A 16,220-nucleotide genomic window follows, 5' to 3' on the forward strand; every position below is an offset into this window, starting at 1 on the left:
CGAGACCAGCCTGGCCAACGTGGTGAAACCCCCCATCTCTACTAAAAATACAAATTAGCTGGGCTTGGTGGTGTGCGCCTGTAGTCCCAGCTACTCAGGAGGCTGATGCCCAAGAATCTCTTGAACCTGGGAGACGGAGGTTGCAGTGAACTGAGATTGCGTCACTCCACTCCAGCCTGCGCAACAGAGCAAGAGATTGTCTCCAAAAAAAAAAAAAAAAAATGCAGGCTCTGAAATCTGACTGCCTAGGTTAAAATCCCAGCTCTGCTTTCTAGCTATGTGATCTTATGGGATTTAATTAACCTCTCAATGCATCAGTCTCCCCATCTCTAAAATAGGGACAGAGTATCTGCTCCATGGGGCTGTTATGAGGATTAAATGAGATAGTACGTAATAATTGGTTAGGAGGTACACAATAATATTAGCTATTATAAGAAGGATAGTTACGATGATAGTAGCTATCATTTTTGTTTTCTCTCCTTGCTTCAGTTTTTGAAACTGAAATTGAAAAGCTTTGATCTGGCTGGGTGTGGTGGCTCACACCTGTAATCCCAGCACTTTGGGAGGCTGAGACGGGTGGATCATTTGAGGTCAGGAGTTCGAGACCAGCCTGGCCAACATGGTGAATCTCCGTCTCTACTAAAAACACACAAAAAAATTAGCTGGGCTTGGTGGCACAAACCTATGGGGGAAAAAAAAAAAGCTTTGGTCAGTGTGTGTGTGTGTGTGTGTGTGTGTGTGTGTGTGCCACCGTGCCCAGCCCTGGCTAATTTTTGTATTTTTTGTAGAGACAGGTCTTGCCATGTTGCCCAGACTGGTCATGAACTCCTGGGCTCAAGCTGTCTGCCCACTTCATCCTCCCAAAGTGTTGGGATTACAGGCATGAGCCTCTGCGTCTGGCCAAAACTGAAATTACCTGAGTCTTCCAGGCCCTTCGTTGTTAGAAAGAAAGGCCAAGTTAAGAACTTGAAGCCAATCCTAAAATAATAATGAATCTGATAGGAGACTTAGTGTAAAAGTCACAGCCTGTCTGGGCAGGTACATTACAACTTGTTCTTGGCTTGGAGATGTTTTACTGGTAGGGTGAGTGACTAGAAGATACTAAATTGTCATTGAAACAGCATAGATCACCTGTTCTGGAAGACTAATGTGGAGTGAGTGTGTGAACCTACATCAGTTGCCAACACGTTTGGCATTTAAATTTGATAGGTCTTTTTCCCATATTTGCGCTAGCTCTTTTATCAGTGCTAAACAAACACCTGTTGATTTTTCCTACCAAGATGTTTGCACTGTTTCAACTAGGCAAAACAGCTATGTCAATACATTCTATGGTGTTGGTTTTATTAAAGAGAGTGACGGAGGTTAATCAGAACTTTTGTTCCATTTTGTCTGCGTGGCAGTATATTCCATGGCATTCTTTTCTCTGCGTATGTGGTGTGATTTCTTTGAGATGCAGTGTGTTAACTAACCTCTGGTTTTTAGGTCTAGCTTAAGTGGAGGCCTAGGTTTTGTAGAGATCTAATCTTCACTTACTAAATATTGTTAAGTGCCTGCTGGTATGTGTCATGCTCTGCCAGGTGGCAAGGGGGCTACAGAAAAAGATATGGCACCACTATGGCTTTCTAGGAGCTAAAAAATCTGCTTGGCATCATGGCTTCCCCTGGAGAAGATGCTGTGTATGATTGACTTTCTGGTTTTTCCACTAAACATATGTTACATTTGTAATCAGACAAACTTAAAAGTGGAATTGGGTGAAAACACATTGTTGAATGCAAAGAGCAAGATGTAGAAAGATATGTACAATGTGCAGTCTTTTATGTGAAGTTTAAAAACATAGAAAATACTGTGTGTTGTTTATGGATCTGTGAATATATGTAGAGGTATAAAAACAGATGGGAGGAGTTCCCTCCAATTTCAGAATAATTGTTATCTCTTGGGAAGCGAAGAAACAGGACTAGGGACTGCAATTGGGGCATCAGTAGTCTAACACTTTGTTTTTGTTTTGTTTTGTTTTGTTTTTTTGAGATGGAGTCTTACTCTGTTGCCAGGCTGGAGTGCAGTGGCCCGATCTCCGCTCACTGCAACTTCCACCTCCCGGGTTCAAGCGATTCTCCTGCCTTGGCCTCCCGAGTAGCTGGGACTACAGATGCGTGCCACCACACCCAGCTAATTTTCTTGTATTTTTAGTAGAGATGGGGTTTCACCATTTTGGCCAGGATAGTCTTGATCTCCTGACCTCATGACCCACCCACCTTGGCCTCCCAAAGTGCTGGGATTACAGGCGTGAGCCACTATTACCGGCCTAGCACTTTTTTTCTTAAATGAAATGTGACAAATGTTAACATTTGTAAATCAGAGTGGTGGGTTTGTGGATGTTTATTATATCATTTTCTGTACTTTTCTTTGTGTTTGAAAATGTCAATTAAATGCTTTTTCACTTGTGTTAGAGCAAATGTTTTGTTTTGTTTTGTTTTAACTTGTGTTGGAGAGATCAGCCAGTTAGCCTTGGAATTAAGTAAAATTTAAAGTAACATGATTTAGAGTCAAAATAAGTCATATTTACAGTGTGATGTTATTTATATAAAGTTTAAAAAACATGCAAAATCATACATTATTTAGGGATACATACATAGAAAATAAAAATATAAAAATGAGTGTGAAAAATGCCAGATCCAATAGAGTGGCTTCCTAGGAAGGGAGGGAGGGGTATGCCAGGGTGTTTTGTTTTGTTTTGTTTTGTTTTGTTTTGTTTTGTTTTTGACACGGGGTTTCACTCTTGTTGCCCTGGCTGGAGTGCAATGGCACGATTTCGGCTCGCCGCAACCTCTGCCTCCCAGACTCAAGCAATTCTTGTGCTTCAGCATCCTGAGTAGCTGGGATTACAGGTGTGTGCCACCAAGCCCAGCTAATTTTTATTTTTAGTAGAGATGGGGTTTTGCTATGTTGGCCAGGCCAGTCTCGAACTGCTGGACTCAAGTGATCTGCCTGCCTCGGCCTCTCAAAGTGCAGGGATTACAGGCGTGAGCCACAGTGCCCAGCTCTGATTGTGTCTTGTATTATGATCTAAATCTAGTTTATTTTTAAAAAGTAATATAAGCCCTAATTTATGTATGTTAGGGAACTAGAGAAGACATGAGTTAGTAGATGCTGGGGGTAGGGGTATGGAAAGTTTCATGAGGGGTGTAGAATTTGAAGAGAATGTTGCAGGATGGATACAATTTTGAAAAGGGATGTAGAAAATAGAAAAGCATTCCAAGTAGGGAAAAGAGCCTTATTTAATAATGGGTTTAATAAGTTTGGAAGGTGGAGTGGAGATCAGTCTTTCTTAGAGCTGAGTTTGGGTTTGGAAGGAGTAGGGATGGTACAGACAGTGATAGGTGAATTATAAATGTCAGGAAATTGAGCACCTTAATCATTGGGCTCTTCTGGTCTATCTCCATTTAGTCTCTGTGATCATCTCGGTTTCTCTTTTCTAACTTCTTGCCTGTCTTTTTTAAGCTGCAATAAACTGATTTATTATACAAAGCGTTCCAGTTTTAGATACATCATGGTTCAGTTCAAGAATATGTTAACAAATTCAATTTGGGCCCTGATACCTTTGCTGATGAAGTCCATCATTTATCTTAGCCTTCCTGGCTGTGCCAGCACCTTGGGCTGACAGCTTTAAAAAATAGTCTACTGTGATTTTAAGATTCCTTTCCTAGATGGTAATTGATGGCCTCTGGCCCTTCAGCCTGCACAAATTAGGTTTGCTTTTCTTCTGCATGGGTTACTGGCAGATGGTAATACTTCTTTAAGGAGGGGATCTAAGGACCATCTCTTATTTTTCTACCCTGTCACCTTACCTAACCGGCCTGTTGAGATCTTCCTGCAGTTTATCCTCTGATTTTATATTTTATTGTGAGGAGGGCTTGTGGGCTTGAAGAATTCAGGTGTACTCTTAGATTATTTGCAGCTGCTAATGTGCATATCAGTAGCCCTTTGGGTTTTTTTTTTCCCGTGGTCGGTGGGGGTGTCTAACACCCTCTTCCTCTCTCAGCAGAACTTTCCCTTTACTCTTTGATTCCTCTTTTTTCTCTCTGCCTAGGAAACCCTTTAAACACATCAATTAGTATTGTTTTCAAAGTTTGTATTTCTGTAGTAATATATGTAATAGTTTGCTTACACATTACTTATTAATCTTCCAGAGAGGTTTAGGGAGTAAAGATTCTTATAGCTAAAGAAGTAGGGACTGTATTCATAAATTAAAGATTATACGTAAGATTTCCTCTGAAATCTTAATAGGAATCAATGTGAAAGTGATTGATTTGGCTATATTTTTATTTAAAAGCATCCTTTAGGATCACCTCTGTTATGTGAAACAAGTATTTGGTAAGCTTGTTTCAATTTCTAAATGTTGAGTATGAATTAAATTATAAAAATGGGAGGGAGGAAGAAAATCAACATTTCTTGGGCACTGAGTGTTTGCTGGGTAGTGTTCTAACATTTGCAAATCTACGTCACTTCCTGCTTAACATTAAATGAGCATTACCACCCTCTAGGAATTGTGCTAAAGGGCTTTCGACATATCATCCCACTTAAACCTTCTAACCTTCTCAAGATCGCTTATTTCTTATAAAGGTGATACTTGTACATGATACTAAATCAGAAAGGGTTTGCAGTGAAAACTAAGTCTCTTTGGTGTCCCATCATCTTCCAGTCATCTGGTTCCTATTCCAAACTGCTGCTACCAGTGTCTTTTGTATTCTTTCAGATACTCTGATATTCTTTCAGATACATAGACCTAATCACACATAAAATGCATGTATCTATTTTAAAGATTTTTACAAAAATGGTGTCATACATGTAGTTCTGCATCTTTTTTCAATTAATGTCTGAGTTTATTTCATGTCAGTGAATATAGAACTGCCTCATTCTTTTTTTTTTTTTTTTTTTTTGAGACGGTGTCTTGCTCTGTCACCCAAGCTGGAGTGCAGTGGTACAATCTCGGCCCACTGCAACCTCCGCCTCCCCAGCTCAAGCCATTCTCCCGCCTCAGCCTCCTGAGTAGTTGGGATTACAGGCGCCTGCCACCATGCCCGGCTAATTTTTGTATTTTTTAGTAGAGATGGAGTTTCACCATGTTGGCCAGGCTGGTCTTGAACTCCTGAGCTTAGGTGATCTGCCTGCTTTGGCCTCCCCAAGTGCTGGGATTACAGGCGTGAGCCACTGCACCTGGCCAGAACTGCCTCCTTCTTTTTAAAAGATGTACTGTAATTTATTTAATTACTTTCCTGTTGGTAATTATCCTTTCTATTTTAATAGGTAAGTTAGCTCCTTTATATTTATTGGAATAACTGATATATTTAGTTATTTAGTTAAATTTTTAATATTTTCATCTTTTTTTTTTTGAGATAAGGACTTATGGGCTATAGTGCAGTGACACGATGATAGGTCACTGTAGTCTCAAACTCCTGGGTTCAAGTAATCCTCTCACCTCAGCCTCCCAAGTAGCTAGAACTACAAGCGTGCACCACCACAGTTGACTAATTTTTAAATTTTTTGTAGGTACAAGGTCTTGCCATGTTGCTCAGGCTGGTCAAACTTCTAGCCTCAAGCAGTTCTCACACCTCAGCATCCCAAAGTGCTGGGATTACAGATGTGAGCTACCATGCTTGGCCTTTTAAAAATATTTTCTTCTTAAAAAAATCTTTTACTATGTGGACTGTGCTTGCTTTTGAGGGGAGGGCATATATATATATATATATATATATACTGATAATTTGGAAGATTGATCTTTTTATTCTAGTGATTGTGTTTATAAGTGTAACTTTATACCATATTTCTTCAGACAGTACCCGTTGGCTCCCTACCATGAGCAATGATGAAATTAGTAAGTATATTTCCTCACCCCTCTCTTCCCACCTGCTTCTAGTTGATTATATTATTTTTCTTGGTTTTATTTTCTGTCGTAAAACATACATATTCATCTATTAACATTTGCAAATCTACATTAGGATTTAATGTTAAACAGGTAGTGACATAGATTTGCAAATTGAGCTATCTGCTTTAAATATCTTCTGAGCCCTGTCAGTAAAAGAGGAAGAGGTCAATGCACTTCATTTGTCCATTTTTTCCTCCTTTTAACATTTGCCAATTATATTACTTTGACATTCTCTTTGCCTCAAATGTAAGACCTAGTCGTAAGGTTGGATCTGTTCAGGGCTCTCCACCAATCCTTTTGCCATGGTTTCTCCATCTCATGATTAGTTGAAATTTGTTCTCTCACAGCTTCTTCAGACAGGTGTTAAGGAACATGTTTTCCCTGAGTTCTTACATGTTGAAAAGTAGTTTTTTTTCACTTTTATACTTAAACAATAGTTTGGCTTGATATATACTTATTCTTGAGTCATTTATTCTCATTTTCTTTCTTCTCTTCCTTCTCCTTCCCTTTCCTTTCCAACAGGGTCCAGGCTGGAGTGCAGTGGTGTGCTCACTGCAGCCTGGACCCTCCTGGGGTCAAGCGATCCCCCCGTCTCAGCCTCCCAAGTAGCTGAGGCTACAGATGTGCAGCACCATGCCCAACTAATTTTTTATTTTCTTGTAGAAACAGGGTCTCACTTTGTTGCCCAGGCTGGTTTCGAACTCCTGGGCTCAAACAGTCATTTTGCCCTGGCCTCCCAAAGTGCTAGGATTACAGTTGTGAGCCACCCCATCCAGCTCATTTTCTTTTAATTGTGATACATGACCAAAAAGCACATGAAGCACAAATGTGTGGTATGATGGCTTAATGAATAATCACAAAGTGAACACCCCAGAAACTTCTGTGTCTATTTGCTGTCTTCTCCTTTCTTTCCTCCAGAGAGAACTATATCCTTTTATGTCATTTACTCCTTTCTTTCTTTATAATATTACTCTGCATGCATCCCTAAACAGTAGAAACTACTTTTGTCAGTTTTTGAAGTCTATGTAAGTCGAATCATACAGTATTTATTCTTATGCTTTACTTCATTGGTTCAACATGACATTTGTAAGATCCATCCACATTGTTACTTGAAGCCCTGCTTCACATATATTATCATTGGTGTATAATGTTCTGCTATATAAACATATTGCAATTGATTTCTCGTCACTATTGATGGACATTTGGGTTATTTCTAGTCTGGGGCTAAGACGAGCCATGGTGCTTTGAATAGTCTTATATATATCTCCTAATACCTATATGTATATATTTATCTTAAGATGCATATTTGGGAGTGAAAATACTGGGTCTTAGGGTATGCATATTTCATTCTTCCTAGATATGGCCAAATTATGTTACTTTATACCCCTCCTGCAGTGTGTGAGTTCCTTAGGTCACCCTTCACTGTCTTTTAGCCCAGTGAGCCTTTCAATTAGGCAATATTCCCACTTTAGATGAGAAAACAGGTTCAAAGGAGTCAAAAAGCTTGCTGGAAGTTCATGGTGGTACTGAGTGCCAGAACTGGCATTTGAACTCTGCTCTCTCCAGCTCTAAAGCCCGTTACCTTTCCATCCTGCCTTCTTTACACATAGGACATCCTGACAGGTGTGTAAGGCACTGAAACTTCACCAGGGAAAATGAACATTATCAAATATATTTTTTTAACGGGTAGATTGCTCTCTTTGGGGGATGGCTTGAGTACAGTTATTAGAGATAACCTATTTATCAAAGTCTCATCCAATTTTGTGATGCAGATGGCACTCAGCCAACATATTTAGTTTCCTAACTAAACTAACTATTTCTTCCTTTTGTTTTTGCTTTTAGCATTCAGCCTGTATATGGAGCACAGCATCCTCCTCTTGACCCACGGCTCACCAAAAAGTAAGTCAAGACATTTTCCTTTTATCTATCTACTGCTGTCACCCCATACCCTCCCCTATTTTGTTGAAATGACAGTTTCCACCTTGACATTTTTTAGCTTCTCTTCTGCCCTATTTTGGACCAGGAGATGAGCAATGTTCTTACTTCCAAATGGTCCATTGCTAAATGGGAAATTAACTCCCATTAGAGATTTTGTGTTTTCCTATATTGGGAACTGGTATATGTAGGGTTTGGTATTGGATTCTTTGGTCAAAAGAGAATAGTCAAAAGGTCTTTATTGATTAAATGTTGTCCCTGAAACCAGAACATTGATGACCTCCAGATCTTTTAGCAGGAGATCTGGTTTCTGAGGCTCACTGCTTCTGAATATAGGTAGGTCTGCCACCTTTTCCTCACTTTTACTATGAGAACTAGGGCAACAGAATATAACTGTAGGCTGGCATTCTTTAGTTCCTCTTTCCCTTTGACACACTCAAAGAGACCCAGGCATATGTACAGTAGAGTTAAAAGCTATTTAGGGCTGGACATGGTGGCTCACGCCTGTAATCCCAGCACTTTGAGAGGCCGAGGCAGGTGGATCACTTGAGGTCAGGAGTTCAAGACCAGCCTGGCCAACATGGTGAAACCCTGTCTCTGCTAAAAATACAAAAATTGGCTGGGTTGGTGGCAGGCATCTGTAATCCCAGCTACTTGGGAGGCTGAGGCATGAGAATCGCTTGAACCCAGGAGGCAGAGGTTGCAGTGAGCCAAGATCATGCCATTGCACTCCAGCCTGGGCAACAAAGCGAGATGCCGTCTCAAAAAAATAAAAATAAAAATAAATAAATAAAAGCTATTTAGGAGGCTATTTGTCTACTAGAACTCTAATAAATTATTTTCAAGCGCAACAGAGACTCTAGTTAAATCCAAGATGTGTGGCTGTGTATCCATACCCCCAATTATCCCTTTATCCCATCTTTCTCTCATGGACCATCACTGAGCCATAGTGAATTTAAATGAGGGGATAGGTCACCTTCAGAGATTTTCTAAGAACTTTGGCCTCTATTTGGGGGCGTGCTTAATTTTAGAGACTAGTTTCTGGGAAAGTTGTTGTTTGTAATGAAAGCTGAATGGTTAGGGAGATACAGACCTAGGTTCTCATCTTCCTGGGGCCTGTGTATTAGTAGCTGCCCTTTCTTCCTTCACAGTCAATAGGGAAGTAAAGATAATGTACAATTATGGTTCCAACTACATGACATTCTGGAAAAGGCAAAACATGGAGACAGTGAGAAGATCAGTTGCCAAAGGGTGGGGTTGAGGGGAGATATGAATAGGTAGAGTACTGAGGATGTTTAGGGCAGTGCAGCTACTCTGTGTGATACTATAAAAACAGTGGATACTGCCAGGCGCAGTGGCTCATGCCTGTAATCCCAGCACTTTGGGAGGCGGAGGTGGGCGGATCACTTGAGGTCAGGAGTTTGAGACCAGCCAGGCCAACATGGTGAAACCCCATCTCTACTAAAAATAAAAAAATTAGCCGGGCCTGGTGGCGGGCGCCTGTAATTTCAGCTACTCCGGAGGCTGAGGCAGGAGAATTGCTTGACCCTGGGAGCCAGGGGTTGCAGTGGGCTGAAATCAAGCCACTGCACTCCACCCTGGGCAACAGAGCAAGACTCTGTCTCAAAAAACAAAGCAAAACAAAACAAAACAAAAAACGGTGGATATGTGTCATTATGCATTTGTTCAAACCCACAGAATGTACAACACCAAGAGTGAACCCTAAGTCAAACTACTGACTTTGAGTGATTATAATGTATCAGTGTAGGTTCATCACTTGTAACAAATGTACCACTGTCGTGGCGGATGTTCATAATGGAGAGGCTGTGCCTGTGTGGGAGAAGGGATTGTATAGGAAATCTCTGTACCTTCCTCTGGATTTTGCTGTGAACCTAAAACTATTCTAAATATATAAATAAAGTGGTTTTTTAAAAAAGAGAAGAAAAAAAGGATAATATACATTAAAGTATTTTGAATACCTAGAAGAATGCTATATCAAATATGCATTATCAGTATTTAAAAAATTTAAAAATAACTTAGCTGAATGTGTAGTGCACTTTCTATAATTCTACCAACTTGTTCTTTTTGCGATTCGGTGTATGTATAAGGCACAGTCTTCTGAATTACTGAGGAAGCATGACTGCTGTTCTTGTCTGCAAGGTGCATGCTTTTTTTTTTTTTTTAAATCAGAAACCACTATTGTATAGATTTCTTGAGAGCAGGGACTTTGTTTTGTTCATTACTGTACCCATAGCCTCTAGAACAGCATGTGGCACATAGTAGGCAGTGAGTAAATATTTATTGAATGAAGGTATGAAACTGTCTCATTTACTTAAACAGCAGGCTTTTCTTTAATGTTCCTTGGTTTGCCCCTTTTGTTAGGTCTTCTTTTTTTTCTTTTGAGATAGGGTCGCTCTATTGAGGCTGGCATGCAGTGGTGTGATCTTGGCTAACTGCAGCCTCCGCCTCCTGGGCTCAAGCAAGCCTCCCATCTCAGCCTCCCTAGTAGCTGGGACTACAGGCGTGCGCCACCACATCTGGCTAATTTTTGTACTTTTTGTAGAGACACGGTTTTGCCATGTTGCCCAGGCTGGTCTTGAACCCCTTGGCTGAAGTGATCTGCCTGCCTCGGCCTCCCAAAGTGCTAGGATAGCAGGCATGAGCCACTGTGTCCGGCCTTTTTTTTTTTTTATTTTAAACAGAGTCTTGCGCTGCTGCTCAGGCTAGAGTGCACTGGCACGATCAGGGCTCACTGCAGCCTTGACCTCCTGGGCTGAAGCTATCCTCCTGCCTTAGCTCCCGCATGCCTCACCCCCAACTTCGCCCACAGTCGCTGGGACTACAGGCATGGGCAACCATGCCTGGCTAATTTTTGTATTTTTAGTGTAGATGGGGTTTCACCATGTTGTCCATGCTTGTCTCAAACTCCCGGACTCAAGTGATCAGCCTGCCTTGGCCTCCCAACATGCTGGGATTACAGAGGTGAGCCACCGCACCTGGCTGTTAGCTCTTAAGGGGAGCATGTTTTCTGTGATATCTGTGTGATCGTCCCATTAAATAGAATGAATTCTACTATTCTTTGGTTTTATCAAGAATCGACTTTCTGGTCTGTTGGCCAGTGAGGCAGGCATTACTGGTTACCTAACTGATAGTCTTCCCTGTGCCTGCTTCTTTCATGCTCAAGAACCGTAATTTTGTTCAGATATTGAGTAAGCAACAATGCACTTAGGGGAGGTATTAACATTGGCTTAAACCTTTCATGATAATTCTTTAGTAATCCCAGTGACTGGCATAGACTGGTCTCATCTCATTGGTTCTGGCCAATCAAAGAAAGTCTCCTGGGGGAGGGTTCTTGGAAAGATTTTCTCTTTTGATCAGAATGGGAGACGGTTCTGTGAAGAAAGCCTCTTTTTGCTGCCACTCACATTTCCTGCGTTTGAATGTGGTAGTGTGAGTGTGATTCTGAAAGCTATAGCAGCCGACTCGTAACCCCGAGGCAAAAAAAAAAAAAAAAAAAAAAAAAACGAGAATAGCAAAGACAACAGCCTAGACCTACATCGTGGTCTTGGGATTTAAGGATCATAGTTGAGAATTATGTTACATGTAACCACAACCATTCTGGTCACAACCAGGAGTTATTGACTGGTAATAGATCTGTTCTAGCACAACCTTTGACAAACACGTGGCTAACCTATAAAGCTGTTCATCCACTCATATATAAGGCACTGAGTGTAGTGTCCATTTTATGTTTTGATCAAGATCACCATACCTTGTCTGCACCTATCATCAACTGAGCTTTTCCTAATTTTGTATTTAGGACAGATCTTCAGGAATATTTCCATATCCCAAACTGCCAAGGCAAACTTTATATACTATTGTTTTCTCACCTGTTGATGATATACAATCATGAATATTTTCACTGATCTTTCAGCAGAGTTTCAGTCATGCTTTCAATAGGAGTAATTACTTAGCTTTACAATTTGGGAGGAGTTTAGTTGTCACTGGATTAATTGGTTCCCTTTTTCATGTATGTGGTGGTTTGATGTTGATATTTTACAACATGGGGCCGCGTCTACGTCTGCACCAGACCATTTTACAATTTCAGATTGTTGCCATAAAACAATTATCACCTCTATTTTAGTACCTTTGTTAGGACATTTTTATGACTTTCTCTGCTACATGATTATCGTTCCACTTCAGCCCATCATTAATTACTGTGTGGTTAATACACATCGCAGCAGAAGCCTTTACATTGGGTCTTCAATCATCTAAACTGCACAAGTACAGTAAGTCGTTCCCTGTCCATGTATATTGACTTTAATTTGCCAAATGATTACTATTAGTGATACTATTGCCTGCAGTAATTTTTATAGCTCAGATAAAGCTAGTCTCATTGCTGAGCAGCTCCATTGGCCACTTGATGGTATGACAAGCTTCTAAGTTTATTGTTTTTTGAATTGATGCTCAAGTATGCTAGGTCCTAATTCCAAGTTATAGAACTAGTTCACATGGAGCCACACTAGTTACTAAGATATCTGGATTTATTTGATTGTTACTAAATTTCTCCACTTCACATCACTTGTCAGTGTCAAACATTTTTCTAGAAAATTCTGTTAAGTAGAACATCCGTATTAGTAAGACAGTGTAGTATGATCAAATTACAGAATGCTTGATCTTTTGTACTCCTAACCAGTGTAACCTGTGGCCACTCTTTTTCAACATATCCTTAGGTGTTTGTGTTACTAAGGTACTCATCACCAAACACTTTACCAAGTCAAATGTGCCATTTATTAGGTTTTTGAAATTTTTAGTATTCCCTGCACTTCTTAAATCTCTTTTTCTTTGCCGCTTACCATTTCCATGACCTTGGGCACATTACTGAAACTTTCCAAGCCTTAGTTTCTTCATTCATAAAATAGAGATAGTAAGACTCACTTCACAGATTTGTGAGGATTGCATGAGGTATCTGCAAAGGTGCTTTCTAAACTATAATTTATCGTACAGTTGTAAGGAGGTATGGTGAAGGTGTTCGTCAGAGGCCAGTTTGGTTGTGACTTTGATAGAGTTGTGTTTAAATAATCTTGTTTAGGGTGGGGCATGGTGGCTCACGCCTGTAATCCCAACGCTTTGAGAGGCCAAGGTGGGCAGATCACCTGAGGTTAGGAGTTCGAGACCATCTCGGCCAACATTGGTGAAACCCTGTCTCTACTAAAAATACAAAAATTAGCTGGGCGTAGTGGCATGTGCCTGTAATCCCAGCTACTCAAGATGCTGAGGCAAGAGAATCGCTTGAACCCGGAGGCGGAGATTGCAGTGAGCCAAGATTGCACCACTGCACTTCAGCCTGGAAGACAGAGCGAGAATCCATCTTAATAATAATAATAATAAATAATCTTGGTTAGACTTCAAGCCACACTGTGGCATTCTTTTACATTGAGTTAAGTGTAAACTACTTGGGACTGTGTTTAAATGGAGTATATAAACCGAAGGCATCCCCAGCTGGAGTTACCTGGATTAACTTTTTGCTGCAACTACTGGGGTCAACAGAAAGGGGTGACATTTCTCTTACAAGGAGCCCATGCCTAGATGTGGCTTCTTTCCTGTCTACTCAGAATAGGCTATGTGTGTCAGACCTAAGTCTTTTCCTACAAGTTGAGATTTTTTTTTTTCCTACAGGGTGTGAGAGTTGGGCTTTTGGCTGTGTATAGTTGGGGAGAATTATAGCTGTAGTGGTATGTGGCTCGGTTTACTTGGCGACTTCTCTTCCTAGGCTACAGATCCTTCTAGGCCCTGACTTTCTTCTTTTTAGCTGCTTTTTTCAAGGTAAAGTAAGTAGTTAGTAGCACATGCTGGCCCAGGAGTCAGGTAGACCTGGATTTGAGCCCAGACCTCACTGCCTGCTCATGATCTCAGTAGGCTTCAGTTCCCTCATCTGTAAATGGGACTAACAAAAATACCCACCTCATAGGATTATTAATGGGCATTAGATAAGAAAATGGGTATATATTAAAATTTAGCATAGGGTCTGGTGAGTATTCAATATTTATGAATATTATGAATATGTATGAATATGGCTAGTGAGTAGCCAATATTTATGTGTATTTATTTGTGAATTTATGTATCTCCTCTGGAGATAGCATAAGTAGTAAACATGGAAAAGCTTCAAAGCCTTAAATTTACCCATCATTGTTTATTGCTCCTGGTCTGTGGATTCTCTGCCTTCTCTCAGTGGTAACCCAAAGTACCTTTCACTTCTTGCTTTGCTGTTTCATTCTTTTCTTTTTTTTTTTTTTTTTTTTTGGAGATGGAGTCTTGCTCTATCACCCAGGCTGGAGTGCAGTGGCACAATTATGGCTCACTGTAACCTCTGCCTCCCGGGTTCAAGTGATTCTCCTGCCTCAGCCTCCTGAGTAGCTGGGATTACAGGTGTGCACCACCACACCTGGCTAATTTTTGTATTTTTAGTAGAGATGAGGTTTCACCATGTTGGTCAGGCTGGTCTTGAACTCCTGACCTCAGGTGATCTGCCTGTCTCAGCCTCCCAAAGTTCTGGGATTACAGGCATGAGCTACCACGCCCAGCCTTCTCTTTCATTCTTGTGGGTGGTTCTCACCAACCTTGTTTTGTCCTCAGACTCTTCCCCTTTTCTAGGTGAAACCAACCCCTTCCTCCACGAAAGCCTCTTTCCTCAGGACAGAGCTGACTTTTAAATTGGTTGGTTGAATTTGGGGTTTTGTGGGCTAGGTATCCTTAAAATCATTTCTAGCAGCCTCAAAATGGTCTGCCTTGAATTTCATGTCTTTATGTCATGGGGAATGACAACCTTTTCTCCCTTCTTTCTTCTTCATTGTGTTGGAAAGTGTCCTCCCAGTTTCTATTGGCAAGTCTTCATTTGAGTAAATTCCAATTCTTAATCTACTTCAAATATATATTGAATCATTATCTGCTTCAAAAATATAATGAAAACTGGCCAGGCATGGTGGCTCATACTTGTAATCCCAGCACTTTGGGAGGCCGAGGAGGGCAGATCACCTGAGGTCAAGAATTTGAGACCAGCCTGATTAGCTGGGCATGGTGGTGCGTGCCTGTAGTCCCAGCTACTCAGGAGGCTGAGGCAAGAGAATCGCCTGAACCGAGGAGGTGGAGGTTGCAGTGAGCCTAGATCGCACCACTGCACTCCAGCCTGGGTGACAGAGCAAGGCTCCTTTTCAAAACAAACAAAAAAATATATATATATAAAACGAAAACCTTCAAATGCATAAAAAGGGTATGAAGAAAAATACAACACACACCCTGGTACCCACCCCTCAGCTGGTTAACGGCCTTCATTTTTCTCAGAAGTCAGCACCTGTTAGAACCTGACAGGCAGCCTGGCCCGTCTCTCCCTGTAGTGTGTTCATCCGGTCCTGGTATGCGTGTGTGTCACCCTGTGTTAGGCCACCAGCTTCAAGTCAGCTCTTTGACCTGAGTTAAAATTCAACTTCTTGATTTGATGATTGATTAAAGAATTCTCAGAACATCCAGTATTTATGCAATCTGAATGTACACGTGGCCTCTAAGGAGGAAAAACAGTAATAACCACATACTCCTGGGTGTTATATTAGATGACAGATCTTTCTTACACAGCTGCATGTTTGTTCTCGACAGCGAATCCCCTGAGGTGGTACTGCAGGTGGTAGATCAGGTCCCCTTTTACAAAGGAGAAGCAGCCATGGTGGATGAGTCCAGAACGTGCAGCCTCAGTTTTATTTTCTTTGATTTGGGTACTTGTCTCCTATAGTTCTTTTTTTTTTTTTTTTTTTTTTGAGACGGAGTGTCACTCACACTGTCATCCAGGCTGGAGTGCAGTGGTGTGATCTTGGCTCACTGCAACTTCCACCTCCCAGGTTTAAGCAATTCTCCTCCCTCAGCCTCCCGAGTAGCTGGGATTATAGGCATGCGCCACCATGCCCGGCTAATTTTTGTATTTTTTTAGTAGAGATGGGGTTTCACCATGTTGGCCAGGCTGATCTCAAACTCCTGACCTCAAGTGATCCATCTGCCTCCACCTCCCAAAGTGCTGGGATTATGGGCGTGAGCCACTGTGCCTGGCCACTCAAATAGTCTTGTTTTAAGAACAAATATTATCATTTCTATAAATAGAAAACAACATTTGTTATAAATAAGAAGAACTTCTGGGCGTGGTGGCTCATGCCTGTAATCCCAGCAATTTGGGAGGCTCAGGTGAGAGGATCACTTGAGGCCAGGAGTTTGAGACTAGTGAGAGCAACATAATGAGACCCTTATCTCTCAAAAAAAAAAAAAAGCTAAACATGGTGGTGTGCGCCTATAGTCCCAGCTACTCAGGAGGCTGAGGTGGAAG

The 16,220-nt window shown here is 41.1% G+C and overlaps 1 protein-coding gene across 1 annotated transcript in view; it reads left to right on the forward strand.

The window, feature by feature from the left end:
* The window catches only part of TBC1D22B (TBC1 domain family member 22B), a 74,382-nt gene that overhangs the window by 3,558 nt on the left and 54,604 nt on the right, over positions 1–16,220 (forward strand). Inside the window, exon 2 of the mRNA XM_016955379.4 lies at positions 7,766–7,822. Coding sequence (XP_016810868.1) covers positions 7,766–7,822 — 57 coding nt within the window. The remainder of the gene's footprint in view (positions 1–7,765; positions 7,823–16,220) is intronic.

Source organism: Pan troglodytes, chromosome 5, assembly GCF_028858775.2.
Source record: "Pan troglodytes isolate AG18354 chromosome 5, NHGRI_mPanTro3-v2.0_pri, whole genome shotgun sequence".
NCBI lineage: Eukaryota > Metazoa > Chordata > Mammalia > Primates > Hominidae > Pan > Pan troglodytes.